Source organism: Carassius auratus, chromosome 19 (assembly GCF_003368295.1).
Source record: "Carassius auratus strain Wakin chromosome 19, ASM336829v1, whole genome shotgun sequence".
NCBI classification, from domain to species: domain Eukaryota; kingdom Metazoa; phylum Chordata; class Actinopteri; order Cypriniformes; family Cyprinidae; genus Carassius; species Carassius auratus.
The window spans coordinates 27829542-27846987 of record NC_039261.1 but is presented as its reverse complement, the minus strand read 5'-3'; the positions used below and the strand labels follow the sequence as shown (position 1 = coordinate 27846987).

Sequence of the window (17446 nt, the reverse complement as noted above, 5' to 3'; positions counted from 1 at the left end):
CACCCAAAATTAGCAATTTCCTGAAAATGTAATAACCCTTAGGCTATCCAAAATGTAAATGTGTTTTTTGCTCATCGCACAAGATCTGCTAAAACATTGCGATAATTAGTTAATGCCTTTTGATGCTTTAATTATGGATTTGTTCTTACAAACAGCTTTTTGATTCATAAGATGTTAGACTGGAATCGTATGGATTACTTGTGATGCTTTTAACTGATTTTTGACTCTCATTCTGACGGCACCCATTCACTGTTGAGGATCCTCTGGTGAGCAAGTGATAAAATGCTAAATTGCAATCTTGGCTGGCCTGAGGTTACATTTTCATCAAATTAGAATTTTTGAATGAACGATACATGTAAATGACTTCATTTCAGAAAACCCTACTTTTGATGCAAAAACAATGGGGATTAAAAGGAGTTCTATATATGATAAATGTGGAGAAAAGAGGTAGAAAGGGAAACGGACCACGTGCTCCCCCTAGCTGGATTACTTATCGATGAGGCCCGCCTCTTTGATCTTGGTGTAGAAGAATTTCTCTAGTAGGTTGGCACATTTGTAGTACTCGCTTTCAGGAGGGTTGTACTCTCTGCAGTTAGTGAAGATCCTCTGCATGTCAGCCATGAACAGCTTCCGTGTGGTATAGTAACGACTCTTCAGACGCTCGCTCATTGTCTTCAAGTCTACAATGCACAATATAACAGTCAGGCATTACATGCGCAAAAGTAAGCCTGAGGCACATCGTGTATAAAAGATCTCTGCGTACCCATAGGGAAGCGGATGACTTGATAATAACCAGGTGCCTCATTCTTCTTTACAGGTTCCATGAAGGGCCATGCATTCTGGTGTGACTGAGGAGTACAATACATATTCCAAATGAGTCTTTTTATGGTTTTATTTCATAAATGTAATTTTTGAAACATGTAGGCAATGCAGATATATTACCTTGACCTGCTGTAAGATGTTCTTTAAGGTGCTGTACAACTGGTCTGGATCCTTCAGCTCTTTGCTGTGGAAAAAGTACACCAAATGAAACAAACTCCATGTTTCCGTAAGATTTGTTTAGCCGTGACTCACAGATACACACTCACCTCTTCCCTACAGGCTTCCAGCCCGTCTCACCTGTCCAAAGACAAGTAAATAGTAATGTTTCAATTCAATATATTATTGTTTTTAATATATTATTTACTATGAAATAAATATTAAATACAATTTATAAGTATGATACAAGTACCACATTTTTTAAAAGAAATTAATGCTTTTATTTTGAAAAGAATGCATGAAATGCATAAAAAGTGACAGTGAATTTTTTATTTCACTTTTTTTATGCCATCTTTTGAAGTATCAATACATCAAAGCATCCTGACATCACTGTTTCCACCAAAAATATTAAGCAGCACAACACTGAGAATGATAAGAAATGTTTCTTGAGCAGCAAATCAACATATCAGAATGATTTCTGAAGGATCATGTGACACTGAAGACTGGGGTAATGATTTTTTTATAGGAATTATTCAAATTAAACTACATTTTAAAATATATTCAAATAGAATACACTTATTTAAAATTGTAATATTTATTATTAATACGGTATTATTGTTATTCATTGAAGAATGACATCACTTTAGTTTTTTATCTAAAACTATTGTACATAAAAGTAAGACATACGGATTCCTGGAATGCTCTCAATGGCAATCTGACGAACTCCCTCCTTGAAACAGGACAGGCCAGGGTAGACTTTCCGAATCTGTGCTTGCTTGCGCTCTATAAGCTTCTTAATGATCTGAGAGAGAGGATAAGATGGAGATAGAAAAGCCTTTAGGCAATAACAAAACGATGCATTTTACCATACTGTGTAACCTCTTTGAAACACCTCAGATCTCATGCTCACACACACACACACAGACCTCTTTCTGTTTCTTGATGATGACTGAGAACTCAGTGTAAGGGATGCAAGGGTTCAGTTCACAGCCCATGAGTGTGGCCCCCTCGTAATCTTTAATGTAGCCCACATACTTTGACTTCGGCACTTTAATGTCCTTAGAGAATCCCTGACATAAAGCAAGAGAAACAAAATAAGAATATGGAAATATACTTAAAGTGATAGTACCTAAAAAAATCTTCATCATTATCCTCCTATATTATCCTCTATTATCATTATTTTGATTTGTGAAACAAAAGATGTTAAGCAGAACATCCACACTTTTTGTTATTTTTGGAGTTTGGCAATATAATTCACCATCCACTTTAGTTGTATTTTGTGTTATGAATTAATAGAGCACTGACCTGTTTTTTAAAGTAGCCAATGGCGTATTCATCAGCATAGGTGAGAAAGTTGAGAATTTCGTGCTTGATGTGATACTCCTTCAGATGGTTCATGAGGTGAGTCCCATAACCCTTAAATAACAATCAAACGAGTAAAGATCAGGCTAGCAACGAGTGAGAAAGAATAATAACAAATAATAATGGGAATGCATCACAGTTCGTATAGGACAACATACCTTGACTTGTTCATTGGAGGTGACGGCACAGAACACAATTTCAGTGAAGCCCTGAGTTGGGAACATCCGGAAACAGATTCCCCCAATAACACGGCCATCTTTAATCAGAGACAGAGTCTTGTGTTTTCTGTATAAAGAGGAAATGCATTGACTCATCACAATGTTCTGTTACCGTTTACAGGAAGCAAGAGGTTAACATTAACCAGTTTCTTTCATCTTCTGAAAGTGAAAGAGGAGATTCTAAAGAATGGTTATAATGAAACAGTAGCTAGCAGCCATTGACTTCCATATAGGAGTGTGTGATAATGACAAAAAAATATATATAGCTACCTCAATATATACTGGAATTTTAGATTATATCTTGCTGAGCATGTTATGTGCTGGTATTTTGGAAGATCTAGGACTACTGATTTTGATATTCTTCTATTTCTGTGTGGTGATAAGTTTGCAGAAGTAATAGAAATATACTTCTTTTTTTTCTTTTTTTTAGCTTTTATGTGCATTTTTACATTTATAATGCCATTTATTTACCTAATTAAATGTATGCTTGATCTTTTTTCTCAAATTCTTAAATTTAATCAATAAATATAAATAGTAAGACATTAGGTCTGTTATAAACAGTGGCTACCAGTATCTTTTTGAAAGAAACTCATATAGGTTTGGAACAACATGTGAGTGAGTAAATGATGACAATCTTAATTTTGGGGTAAACACCAGTTTTTAAAGCTTCCGTCCTATACAGTAGGCCTGTTACTCTAGGCATCAGACTTTTAAAGTTTTAAGGCAAATTCACACCGCACAGATAAACGCCAACAAACATGGGTTTTGTTGGATCAGTGTGTTACCCTGTTGGTGTCTACTGCTGTTGGCAGATTTGTTTTCATCTGACTGAAAACGTTCAGTGAGTGTTTGTTGGATTCTGTTGGGGCAGAAAATTTTTGATCCAACATCCAACTTGTTGGTGTTTGTCTGTGCGAATTGGCCTTAAAGTACATTAAAAGGGATAATGGTAGCAAACATACGGGTCAAAGACAAGGCGTGTGATGTATTCTTTAGGCATGCGGGGCAGCTGGTGTGAGAAGACGTTCTGCAGACCAACAAGCCACATGAGGATCTTCTTATTGGGCTTCTGGTTGAGGGAGTTTCCAATGACATGGAACTCGATGACGCCACGCTTCTCCTCTAATCGAGCAGCTTCATCACGTGCAGAATGAGCAGAGAGAAGACTGGTCTGAGAGAAAGACAGAATAAAGGACTGTTTTTGCTCTAGTCCCTATGATATTATGGGTTTTGTACAACCATCTATGATATAAATAACTAATTAAACACACTGTGTTTACCTCTGGTCCCAGCATGGCTGTAGGGTCTGTAATTGTAGACATGACTTCATTAATTAATTCCATAGGAATGTCACCAACCACACGGGGTCGTTTGCTGTCCTCGTGAGACAACGGCTCAGAAGACTTTCGCTTTTCTCCACCTGCATTTGTGCGTAGAGTCAAATTTATTAAAGGGTTAGTTCACCCAAATATTACAATTATGTCATTAATGACTCAACCTAATGTCATTCCAAACCCTCCGTTCATCTTCAGAACACAGTTTAAGATATTTTAGATTAAGTCCGAGAGCTCTCAGTTCCTCCATTGAAGCTGTGTGTACGGTATACTGTCCATGTCCAGAAAGGTAAGAAAAACATCATCAGAGTAGTCCATGTGACATCACAGGGTCAGTTAGAATTTGCTGAACCATCGAAAATACAATTTGGTCCAAAAATAACAAAAATTACTACTTTATTCAGCATTCTCTTCTCTTCCGGGTCTGTTGACGTCTGACGCTGCTGACGTGTTTTCTGGTGCGCCCAATAACAAAGATAACATGTCAGCAGCATCACTGTAGTGTTGTGAATGCGCTCACAACAGACCCGGAAGAGAAGACAATGCTGAATAAAGTCATAATCTTTTTTATTTTTGGACCAAAATGTATTTTCGATGCTTCAAAAAATTCTAACTGACCCTCTGATGTCACATGGACTACTTTGATGATGATTTTATTACCTTTCTGGACATGGACAGTATACCGTACACACAGTTTCAATGGAGGGTCTGAGCGGTCTCAGACTAAATCTAAAATATCTTAAACTGTGTTCTGAAGATGAACGGAGGTCTTACGGGTTTCTCGAGTCATTAATGACATAATTTTTATATTTGGGTGAACTAACCCTTTAAGGTTTAGCAACTTTAAGACATCATCTGCAGTGCGCACATACACACATACCTATAGACATACATAAACATATTTTCTGGAGCTGTATATTATATTCTACATTTGATCAATTTAATCCATCCTTGCTGAATAAAAGTATGATTTCTTAAACTTTACTGACCCCAAACTTTTGAACAATAATTTAGATTCATCATTAAGACTACATAAATGACAAAGGTACTGGATAAAATGTCATGAAATAAGTTGACACCTGAATTGGGCTCCAAAGTGGATGCTGTTTTCCGGGCCGGGCTTACACTGCCTCCTCCAACCAGCTCCACTGGGGCGGGACTACTGCTGTAGTACAGGGGGCGGGTCACAGGTGGAGCACTAATCACTGCACCAATCAGAGAAGAGAAGTCTGTTTACATAGCCATGTGACACATACAACTGAATCAAATGAACTCTACCATTGTTAATCACCTGTGGGAATCTGTCCACCTGATAAACGAACCATAAAGTCTTCACTCCAGATAGGTGAATTATGACTATAAACCTCTTCTTCTAGCATAGACAAAAACCTGCGCACAACACACACATATTCACATAAACACATATAATGGACCGGTTATTTGTAGAAAGTTATGTGTGCTTGTGTGCTTACTTGGGGAAATGTGTAAGAATGAGTGTGCGTTTCTCGGGTGGTAGTTTGTCTTTCTCCTGCCGGGCCTGTTCCAGCAGCTGCTTCCTCATAACAGTGAACACAGAGCGCAGGAAAGTGCGGCCGAAAATCTGTGTGGCCTCGTACCGAGGGAGACTGTCACAGAACTGGGGCACATTACAATAACACAGCCACCTGCAACACGAACACACAAGAAGACCAGAAATATGTATTAAATGTAGGGATAGGCGTTTGGTCTGGTCTTTACAATGGCATGCACTGTATAAAGGTCCTAATTCATGTCATGACTTTCAAAACTAGTTTTTGTCCCCTGAAAGTATTCCTCACAGCCTTGTTTTTTTTCCCAGTCAAAATTTAAATTTTGCTTTACCTGGTGTAATTGACTTTATAACCAGCCACATCATCATCAGGTGCTCTTTGCCTCCTTTGTGAGGGCGTCTCTAGCTGCCAGTAGTTGATCTGGTTGAGGAACATCTTTGCAAGCTCCACAATGGTTTGCCTCTCTTTTGACGGTAAGTGGCTAAACTTGTACTGCACAAAGTTGTTCACACCCTGCAACAACAACAACCAACACATGAAAAAAATGTATGTGTGACACCAGCTACAAGAATCTCAGGAATGTGTGTAGGGTTGTTTGGTGTCTCTCTAATTTTTGCATCACAGGCAAAGTACACTGCCTATATATAACCAAGGAAACAATGTTGTTCAAAACACTAAATGTCCTGTTTCATATCCCCGTTTCAGAATAAAGCCACTATTGAGCTTATAGGAGATTTATCTGTATTTGCATTTTTACACTTCATGATACTTACATAATGTTTAAATGTGATGTGAATAAAAAGTTGACCAAATACTGTTACCAAATACTCCAGACTGAGGGGTTTCATAATTGTTGAAGAATGAGACGTTGATGAAATGCATACTGATCGTCCATTATTCATTACCTATGGAGATTACAACCTTGCAATTTAAGCAGCTACCTGTTCAATGCTTGGTTTTTCAAAAGGTGGGCTTTCCAGAGCTTCTACCACAGGCCTTCCCATCTGCAGGATGCATTTCCGTAGCAACTAAGACATTTTCAACAAATACAGGTAGGTAAGATTGACAATTAGTAGCAAACTGATTAAACACATCAGAATGTTAATATATATTAATATACGCTCCCGTTCAAACATTTCAGGTCAGTTTTTTTTTTTTTTGAAGAAATTAATCCTTTTATTCAGCAACTCAAGGATGCATTAAAAAGTGATCCAATGTGGCAGTAAAGACGATGTTACAAAAGCTATGTATTTCAAATATATGTTGTTCTTTTGAACTATATATTCCTCAAAGAGTCCTTTATCAAGGTTTCCAGCACAACTGTTTTTTACACAATGATAATAAGAAATGTTTCTTGAGCACCAAATCAACATGAAACCTAATGAAATCTCATGTTAAACTGAAGACTTAATTATTTACTGCTGAAAATTCAGCTTTGCCATCACAGGAATACATTATATTTAAAATACACTTATTTAAAACTGTAATAACATTTCACAATATGAATTACTTAACTTTATTTTTGATCAAATAAATGCATTTTTTGTGAGCATAAGAGACTTATTCCAAAAACATTACCAATTTTACTGACCCCAGAGTTTTTCTAATTACATGACTTGCACTACATAAACAGAATAGTTGTCACTATTTTTTTCATTGAACGATATTTTTTAATTTGTCCAAAACAGCAAGTCATGTAACCAGCACTTCACAATGTGCAACAACAGAACTCACTTTGAAGAGAGAAAAGTAAACTTGTTTAGTGTCGGGATCCTCTTCTTTATGGACACATGTGTACAGGTACTCCACATCCAGCACAATTCCAAGCAGTCTGTTCATCTCCTCCTCTGACACATTCTCCAGGTGTGTCACATGGTCACCTGGCCAAATAAAAACACAAAAGAATACAATCGTGACTTTGTAGGAAGCATTGCCATTGACATAGCTGAAGCATAAACAGTACCATGTAAAACTGCTGACTGTTAGTAACTGATTTCAAATACAAACACGATTCCAAAAACGTTTGGACACTGTATAAATTGTGAGTAAAAAAGGAATGGAATAGAATATAGATAACATATCAAATGTTGAAAGTTAGACATTTTGAAATGACTTGCCAAATATTGGCTCATTTTGGATTTCATGAGAGCTACCAAAAAAGTTGGGACAGGTAGCAATAAAATTAAATGTACATATAAGGAACAGCTGGAGGACCAATTTGCAACTTATTAGGTCAATTGGCAACATGATTGGGTATAAAAAGAGCCTCTCAGAGTGGCAGTGTCTCTCAGAAGTCAAGATGGGCAGAGGATCACCAATTCCCCCAATTCTGCGGCGAAAAATCGTGGAGCAATATCAGAAAGGAGTTTCTCAGAGAAATTGCAAAGAATTTGAAGTTATCATCATCTTCAGTGCATAATATCATCCAAAGATTCAGAGAATCTGGAACAATCTCTGTGCGTAAGGGTCAAGGCTGGAAAACCATACTCGATGCTCATGATCTTCGGGCCCTTAGACGCACTGCATCACATACAGGAATGATAATGTAATGGAAATCACATCAGGAATACTTCCAGAAAACATTGTCGGTGAACACAATCCACCGTGCCATTCGCCATTGCCGGCTAAAACTCTATAGGTCAAAAAAGAAGCCATATCTAAACATGATCCAGAAGCGCAGGCATTTTCTCTGGGCCAAGGCTCATTTAAAATAGACTGTGGTCAGACAAATCCAATTTAAAGTACTTTTTGGAAAACTGGAACACCATGTCATCTGGACTAAAGAGGACAAGGACAACCCAAGTTGTTATAAGCGCTCAGTTCAGAAGCCTGCATCTCTGATGGTATGAGGTTGCATGAGTGTGTGTGGCATGGGCAGCTTTCACATCTGGAAAGGCACCATCAATGCTGAAAGGTATTTCCAAGTTTTAGAACAACATATGCTCCCATCCAGACGTCGTCTCTTTCAGGGAAGACCTTGCATTTTCCAACATGACAATGCCAGACCACATACTGCATCAATTGCAACATCATGCGTAGGAGAAGGATCCGGGTACTGAAATGGCTAGCCTGCAGTCCAGATCTTTCACCCACAGAAAACATTTTGCGCATCATAAAGAGGAAGATGAGACAAAGAAGACCTAAGACAGTTGAGCAACTAGAAGCCTGTATTACACAAGAATGGGACAACATTGCTATTCCTAAACTTGAGCAACTTGTCTCATCAGTCCCCAGACGTTTGCAGACTGTTATAAAAAGAAGAGGGGATGCCACACAGCAGTAAACATGGCCCTGTTCCAACTTTTTTGAGATGTGTTGATGCCATGAAATTTTAAAATCAACTTATTTTTCCCTTAAAATGATACATTTTCTCAGTTTAACCATTTGATATGTTATCTATGTTGTTTTCTTAATAAAATATTGCAATTTGAAACTTCCACATATTTGGATTCTGTTTCAAACTTTTTTGGAATCGGGTTTGTATTCAAAACACACCATATACTTAAAGTTTACTGCAAAATATTCAAATATGTAATTTAAGCTGTTTGAGTGAATAGACTATGACTTAACAACCCTGACTCAATGTAGGTCTTTCTTGGCAGGTTTATATATTAAATATAACATTAATCATCCATTTCTCTATGGATATCAAGAATGGAATTTCATGTTCCTGAACTCTGCTGTTGTGCTCTACTATTACACAAACAGTTATTACCGAGGGCGTGGCTGCAGCTTCTGCAGGGCTCCTTTAAGTTAACTGCAATTGGCTGCTCAGCTCTGGGTGGGGTTGGAGGGGGCGGAGTTGGAGGTGGGTTTTGACTCTTCCAGCCATTACACTTACAAGCTCCTTCAGCCTGAATGAGAATAAAAAAGAACAACCACAAAATAAGACAGTAAAATGACTACTTTAGCAATATGTTACACATACACTAAATCTATTAAAGTACTGCACAGAAACCGATAGACTCTTGAATACATTATTTATTATTATTTAATTCATAAATCAATAATGTAATTAACTCTATAGAAAATTCCTGATTTCCAGGTGTTGAGATTTTAGGACTATTTAGGCTCGCTTAATTTATGCTGGTGGACTCTACGAAGAGCCAAAATTACTCAAACTTACTAAAATAATAAATCATCAAATAAATGTTGATACAAGTTGGAAAGAGATGTCCACTATTTCGGAGTGTTACTCTAAAAACTTAAATTAAGAGACACAGCCTTCTTGCTGAAATAAATCAAGTTAGAACAAAATCTATAATGAAATACAATGTACTTTTTGGTTCTTTAATAATACATTTATTGGTTTTACGTTTCATTACTTAAATTACGTATTTACGGATTTATTATAATATTTCAACACTTGAGGGCCTCCGTTTGTTGCGTGTGACCTACAGTCTATGCGTGTGACTGATCTGACAACAATGAGCAGACTCCGCCCCCTGCAACAAACCACGCCCATTTCGCAGCTGTCATCCTGTCAAAACAAAGACGACGCTCTCTCCTCTTGAGTAATCAACTTCAGATTGTGTCTCCCGTTCCTGCAGAACTCTCGCACCGAAGCACCTTGAAACTTTTGTCTGACTCGGCGAAATACAATTGAAAAATCTGCATTCATTGTTAAAAGAAAAAATAAATTGACAACCCGCCAAGAGCACCAAATGTTCACGTCATCTTGGGCAAACAGCGGTATTATCTTTGCAGATCACGGAAATGAGTTAATTTATACATTTCTGTTGTGCATTATTTGGTTGTGGCTAAAGCACGAAAGAAAACACATTCGCAGTTTAGAAGAATGAAAGACAAAGCTATGTCTTTTTGTGCTGTGCTTGCAAAATCAAGAGTGGGTAAAGTAAGGTAACAGCTACTTTCAGCTATCGGCTAAACAAATAAAAGCGAGTCTTTCCTTTGCACTGCAGACGTAAACAACGTTTTTACATCACTACTGTACCTTGCACGAGGAATATACACCGAGTTTCTCCAGTTTCTTCGGACGCGGGGAGGAGCGGAGCTGCGCCTTCTTGACGGCGATACGTGCAGAACCGACAGCAGCGCCCGAACACTCGGTTCCACCGACACCTGGCGCAGCCGCAGCCGAGCCCGCTGCACCCACCGCCGGGGAGCCCTGAGGAATCCCCGCGCTCTCCGACATCGAGCCTGCTTCCGCGCACCGACTCGAATCCTCGAAGTCCGCCCGCTGTATTCGCTCTCTCTACCCCTCAACAGCGGGATCAGACATGGCGTTCATCCCTGCTTTTTTATTTGACATTGTAAATCCGCCTTGTCTCCGCTAGGGGAGGCACAAATGAATATCCCGTTATGATTCGAGGAGGATACAAATATGCCCTTTCTAAACGAACCTTTCAAGGTCAAATACATTAAAAGCGTTAGACATGGTTTGTAGAGACATTTTTGGTTCTAAAATGACTTGCTCGAACATTACCTTTTCAACAGTACTGATAGAAATTGGTCTACCATCCTAAACAAGCTGGTTTAATTAGTCTGGAAACAGGCCTCCCAATCTGAATAAATAAAAAAAGTCCCAAAAACTTGTCTAAAATCAGCCTGAGCAGCCAAGAAGCCATCTCAGGCTGGGTTAAGGTATTTTTATCTGCAGCGATCTGAATGTGAAGCCACTTGCAGGAATAACATGCTTTTGATACAAATAAGGGCCTAGTCCTAATGTCATCTCTGCAGACCCCCCCAAAAGTTAGATGAAAAGGGTTTAACTTCAGATTAAACAGCAATTGCATGTTTAGGGGCTTGAATAAAACAAAAACTATTAAAACCTGAAAATAAAATATAAACAGATAAAAATCTGAAGAAAAATAGCATTTTTGCCTTTGCAACTAACTAAAAAAATCAAATAAAAATGAACACTGTAAAATATTTTTTTTTTAAACCTACGGTAATAAAATTGCAAAAACACAAATTGCTAAAACTTAAACTATATATACTTATATAGTGATTTAAATACTGATCACCTGTTAAAACACAGATACTCATAAAACAGACGGGTATAACTATAAGAAAATAGGAAAACACTGTAAAATTAAGCTTATTTGCAATCAGTCATGGAATAAAATCAGCAATCATTTTTTTATGAGCAAACAAATAAGATGTTGTGACTCAAGGTACAATTTACTTATCATGGGTCATTATCACAAACAAATGCTATTACACAAGAATCTGTAATGTGAAGGGAATTCCACATAGAGAGAAGACTAGAAGTTAATTTGGCCCTCTGAACACACAATATTATCAATTCCATTTATAAGAAATTTATTTGATACATTAACAGTAATATTTAGGTAACTGCATTTTTAGTCTCAAAGGGGGCACACTTAAAAAAGAAAAAAGACAGAAATTGAATGTAGCAGCGAATTTATGTGGTACCAGTATCCTGAAATGTTGAAGATCGAGAGAATGTTAAAAGTGTATGTGTTGTCCGATACTGGGACGAAAAGCAGAGGAAAAACTATCATAATCTGTTGATGTGGACACTGTTTAGTGACAAAGACATTTGTGAAGGTATTTTCTTTCTCATGAAAATTACAAAACAGACCACTAAATAAAAGCTCTCTTTTTTTTTTTTTTTTTGTTAATAACACTACATACATTTTATAAGACCACCACTGATTATAATTTAACCATTTGTGAAAAAGAAACATAACTCCAACCCCTATCAAAGCAATTCTTGGTTACTGTACAATTGTTTTTTTTATTGTTTTTTTATGATTATCTAACTCCCTATCAAGCATTAGTCCTGCAACAGTAAATGGAAAAGACGAATACATTGCAACACCCTATTTACAGTAAATTATTTATATATATTTATATCACTCTGGCTGTATTTGCAAGAGATAATATCATGAACAAAAATTAGTGCAAGGCATGGAGTAAGAAACACCTGGGTGAGTTAGAACCAGAAGAGTGCGAGCGTGACTGGTGCATGTCTGTGAAAGGCAAGCTACTTATCATACGTAGACCGTTTTTTTTTTTTTTTTGCTGAATGAAAGCGCAGCCACATATTCACTCAGTTATAGGACGGTGCCAATAAAGCTGACAAAAAATGTGAAGGCTTGCTAAATGTTGAGAGAATAACAAGGGGGCGGGATCTTAGCTATGTGTGTGTGGTTAAGAAGGAGGTGGGCTTTTTGTTGCCAGCGCAGCCTCAGGAAGTGGGCAGTCTGCCACTGAACAGAGCCGCTGGGACATCCAGAATCAGAGCGAGAGGGAAAGAGCAGGGAAACGAGACGGGGTGGAGCAAAGGGGCATGGGCAACTCATCACGTCCTCTCTCACCATGTGTGCCATTGGATATGGTTAAAACTTAACCATTTTCAGGCTTTGTAGTGATACATGCATCCATTATTCTGAAAAGTACATTTCTATTAAACTAAATCATAAAAAAGATGAAAACAGCTTTGCAAAAAGAAGCATTCTGAATTATGACAGGGCAGGTGAAACTTTGCAGAGCCCCCGCGCCTTTCGTCCAGGTCAGGCAAATGGCATTCAGATAATTGTTATTACGATAATTAATTGTTTTTTTTTATGGATATCTGTGACGGCATATATTACAGTTTGGAGACATGGCTTGAGCTTAAGCATGAATACAGTAAGAGGCATGGGTCTTTACAGATAAACAACAAAACAAAAATCACAGCAGCTACATGGTCGGGGCAGAGCTTTTGTAACAGCGTAAGAGAGTTGTGGAAAATGGGGAAAGCAGTCGCATTTCATTAGTTAGTCAAAAACCAAGTTGGAGGGCGGGACCTTGCGTTAGCTGTCGCAGTAACAGAGTTTGGTGAAGGGGGATTTTTTTTTGCATTAGTTGCTGCAGCAGGGGGCCTTAGTGGGTTGGGCTGTCTCTGTGAGGTCCACGCCCCTACTCCGCCCACTGCTGGCTCCGGCGGCTTGGGGCTCATTCTTAGGCAACCTTTTCGCTGAAGAGACACAAAACAAGAAAGAACACTTCTTAATGTTTTTGAAAGTTGCTTTTTATGCTCATAAAAACAGACTTTATTTGATTAAAAAAAAAAGTTTAAACAGTAATATTACAGTTTAAAAAATCTTTTCTATTTTAATATATTTTAAAATGAAATGTATCCCTGTGATGGCAAATCTTAATTTTCAGCAGACGACTTCTGTGTCACATGATCATTCAGAAATTATTTTAATGTGCTGATTTGGTGTTCAACAAACATTTCTCATTATTATCAATGTTGCAAACAGTTCTGCTGCTTAATATTTTGTGGAAATAGTGAAACTTTTTTTATTCAGGATTCTCTTATTAATAGAAAGCAGAAAACAACTGTATTTATTTGAAATGAAAACCTTTCTAGCATTTTTTTTTTACTTTTGATCTATATAATGAATTCTTCCTAAATAAAAATACAAATTAAAAATCAAGTATTATTAAATAAAAATGTGATAATTAATAATACACCTCAGCACCAAAGCATCACAAAGAAAACTACCGTATTTCTCGGACTATAAGTCGCACCTGAGTATAAGTCGCACCAGTCCAAAAATACGTCATGACGAGGAAAAAAACATATACAAGTCGCACTGGACTATAGCATTTATTTAGAACCAAGAACCAAGAGAAAACATTACCGACTACAGCCGCGAGACGGCGCTCTATGATGCTCAGTGGAAGACTACAGGAGCAATGAGCAGCATTAGAGCGCCCTCTCACGGCTGTAGACGGTAATGTTTTCTCTTAGTTCATTTCTCTTGGTTCATGTCAATTTAATTTTGAGATTTACAAACTATGAAAAAAAGTGCGATTTATAGTCCGGAAAATACGGTATGTTGCATTTCCCAGATCTTATAAATACTTTAAATCACCACTGTTGTGGAAAAACCTTACCAATGGCCATGAAGATCTCATTAACATTCATGGAAGTCTTTGCTGACGTCTCCATGAACAACAAACTGTTGTCGTCTGCATAAGACTGAGCATCCTGTCGAAATAAACCAGCTCAGGTGAGGGAGACAGCGATGGTCAGATATAAAATCTCTCTTTGGTCTTGTTGTGAAGTCATGTATACCTGGAAGTCCACTGCTCTCTTGTTGGCAAGGTCAGCTTTGTTCCCAGACAGTGCGATGACGATATTTGGACTGGCCTGCCTCTGAAGCTCCTTAACCCAGTTCTTTGCTCTTGCAAACGACTCCTTCATGGTGAAGAAAGCGAAAGGCACAATAACAGAAGCAGAACAGAGAAATGTGACACTAAGTTAGTCACAGTATAAAACATTCATGAACCGCTTTAAAAACAGAACTGCTCACCTCATTGGTGATGTCATAAACTACAATGGCAGCCTGGGCACCTCTATAATACATGGGGGCCAAACTGTGGTAGCGCTCCTGTCCGGCTGTGTCCCAAATCTCAAACTTTACCGTTGTGTCATCCAAGCACACCGTCTGTGTAAGGAAGGCCGCTGGAAGCAAGAGAGAAAAGCGTTGAAAACATGCGCAAACAGGTACACATAAATTTAAACACAAAAATCCCCTACCTCCTATTGTGCTTTCCTGAAACTCATGAAACTGCCCTTTGACGAAGCGCAGTACGAGGCTGGACTTTCCCACAGCCGATTCTCCGAGCAAGACCAGTTTAAACTGGCAGATCTTATTGCCCGCGTTGGACCCGTTGGGGCGTGTTGCTCCTCCCCTATTGGCCATGACAGTCGTCAATCACCCCGTCTCCTTTAAGCGGTCACACACACACTGAGAGCTGTCCCAGTACAGGCTGCACAGCACAACATGTAACCAGAAAAGAGAAATGAAAAAGAGCACTTTCATGTTGACTATAGACAAAGATCTTTTCTTTCTTCTCTTTTTTTCTATTCAGAAGAGCTCTCATACGGGGAAATCGCTAATCTCGGCTATAGCAATAGTGGCTAGTAACTCAAATGCTATTTTTGGTTTGAGACATGCACATTTTCAGACTAAAAACACTGGATTAAACAAAAATATTATTTGATTTACACATCTCAGTCATATTTTCTACCTTTCAGCTGAATATATGACACTATTACAACTACACTGTTTCACTAAATGACATGATTCACACAGACATGTGTATGTATATATGTATTATGACTAGGAAGTCACTTAAAATAAAAGAATAGTAGTTTATTAAGACCACAGGTAAGAACAAAAGTTTAAAGTAAACACAATGTTTCATGGTTTCCACAAAATATTAAGCAGCACAACTGCTTTCAAAATTAACAATAAGAAATATGACATATTAACATATTAAAATACTTTCTGAAAGATCATGTGTCACTGCAAACTAGAGTAATGACGACAAAAATGCAGCATTACAATTGTTTTATTGAACATACTTTAATATTGCTGAAAATCAGAAATAAATGTCTGTAGCCAAGGTAACCCATTCTAAAGCGAGCTCATTTAGCTCAATGCAAGAATTCAGCAGCTGGAGAAAAATTTCACTTCCCAATTAAGTACCTCAGCCTTCAGAATGACTACACATACCTGAGATACAACACCAGAGATGCAGCCATCAACTCAAAGGACGGTAATAAAACTGATAGACGTTTACTCCGGCAGTGACCTCAAGGCTTAAAACAGCAGGATAACACGTTCCCTGTCAAAACTGCACAGTTACTGCTGTTGTGAAATAGGAGGACATAAAAACAGACCCCTGATGCTCCTGTGGCTGCTGTGGCGTTGTATCATCATAAGCTGATCGTTCTATAAGAGAAACCAAGACCTGCTTTGCCACTCGCATCAAATCAAGAAGCCTGGTGTAAGACGTAAACCATGCCAAATCTGCTGCATTCATCCATTTGATATATATAGCAGCTGATATAACAACCACATTCGTCTATTCACACTCTCTCAGAGCGGCTTACATCAAAACTCCAAAGTGAAACAAAAGAGCACAGCTTATGAAACAAGTCATGACATTACAAAAGTCTCATCACCGGCAAGCGGTTTTAATCAACTGCTGCTGGTCAGATTGTGGTCTCATTTTAATGACAGGCCTAACAAAAACAAACCTGTGATTTCTGTTGAAGGTTGACACAACAGTCATCCAGTCTCTGAATCATATTCCCAAAATAAACCTGTATTCTCAACATCACAGCACTTCATAACTCTAAAGAAGAGCAAGTCGAGGTTGGTTAAACTTAAGCTCACCCAACTTTAACAATTCCTCTATTTTTCAACACACCCCTGACCCTCAAGCCAAGAGACAAGCTGTCTTTTTCATGCAAAGACAGCCAACATCAGGTCAGATGCCAAGTCTATTAAACCACAGTGATCGCCAATATAGCTCTGAGAATCTGAGGATAAGGACAATATAATAAGCAATTTCACTTTAACCCCAGCATTCCACCCTGTTTGCACCCAAACTGCATTCCGACACAAGCCTCAGCTAAGCATACAACTATAAACATATATTCAAGCTTCTAATGAACAAGAGCATGGATAATGTAATTTATATATTGGGCTGAAGAGATCAGGTTTGGTGACTTATGTAGTTTGGAAAAGGACAAGAGGCCTGTAACATTTTTTAGACGAAATCTAGCAAGCTAAAGTGGCTAACTAGCTTGAGGGACACGCCAAACCAGAAAACAGCACATTTAACGGAAGTATTCGGTGTCTTTTTACCTGAATGTCAGCCGACAGGTTGCGTGAACTGATTTCCGACGTTGGGGTGCTCAAATTTTGAGAGGTTTTGCCTTATTATTGGGGTCGGTTAGTGGGAATTTTAACAACCCCGATCAAGTCTCCTCCTTTCTTTTCTCTCTCGCAACTTCCCCTTTAGAACCAAAACACAAACAAGCGTTTCCGCCCCTCATGCCACGTCAGATGAAACTTCTGCCCCGCAATGACGCGCTTCCTCCGCGTAAAACATTTTCGGTGCATATTTGAGTCTGGTTTCTCATACGCTATTTAATATTATAGATATTATATTATATATTATATTATTTGATATTATAGAGCTATGCTATTTATAGTAACTTCATTCTACTATTGAATTTATATAT

At 38.1% G+C, this 17446-nt stretch overlaps 2 protein-coding genes across 2 annotated transcripts; both read right to left on the bottom strand.

Moving 5' to 3' along the window:
• Positions 1-486: 486 nt before the first annotated feature.
• Positions 487-11192, bottom strand: LOC113120092 (histone acetyltransferase KAT2B). Its single transcript, XM_026289966.1, has 18 exons — positions 10376-11192; positions 9137-9275; positions 7156-7301; positions 6363-6449; positions 5753-5934; positions 5365-5556; positions 5184-5281; positions 4972-5097; positions 3839-3978; positions 3521-3729; positions 2499-2625; positions 2284-2394; positions 1905-2048; positions 1666-1780; positions 1089-1119; positions 943-1006; positions 764-848; positions 487-680 (listed from the first exon to the last, which is right to left on the bottom strand). Exons 1-18 carry the CDS (start codon positions 10574-10576, stop codon positions 487-489), a joined length of 2391 nt encoding a protein of 796 aa, XP_026145751.1. The 5' UTR covers positions 10577-11192.
• Positions 11193-11544: 352 nt separating this feature from the next.
• On the bottom strand, positions 11545-17237 carry LOC113120091 (ras-related protein Rab-5A). The gene is made up of 6 exons (XM_026289965.1): positions 17067-17237; positions 14945-15177; positions 14718-14869; positions 14480-14602; positions 14299-14392; positions 11545-13369 (listed from the first exon to the last, which is right to left on the bottom strand). Exons 2-6 carry the CDS (start codon positions 15108-15110, stop codon positions 13254-13256), a joined length of 651 nt encoding a protein of 216 aa, XP_026145750.1. The 5' UTR covers positions 15111-15177; positions 17067-17237; the 3' UTR covers positions 11545-13253.
• Positions 17238-17446: the final 209 nt, after the last annotated feature.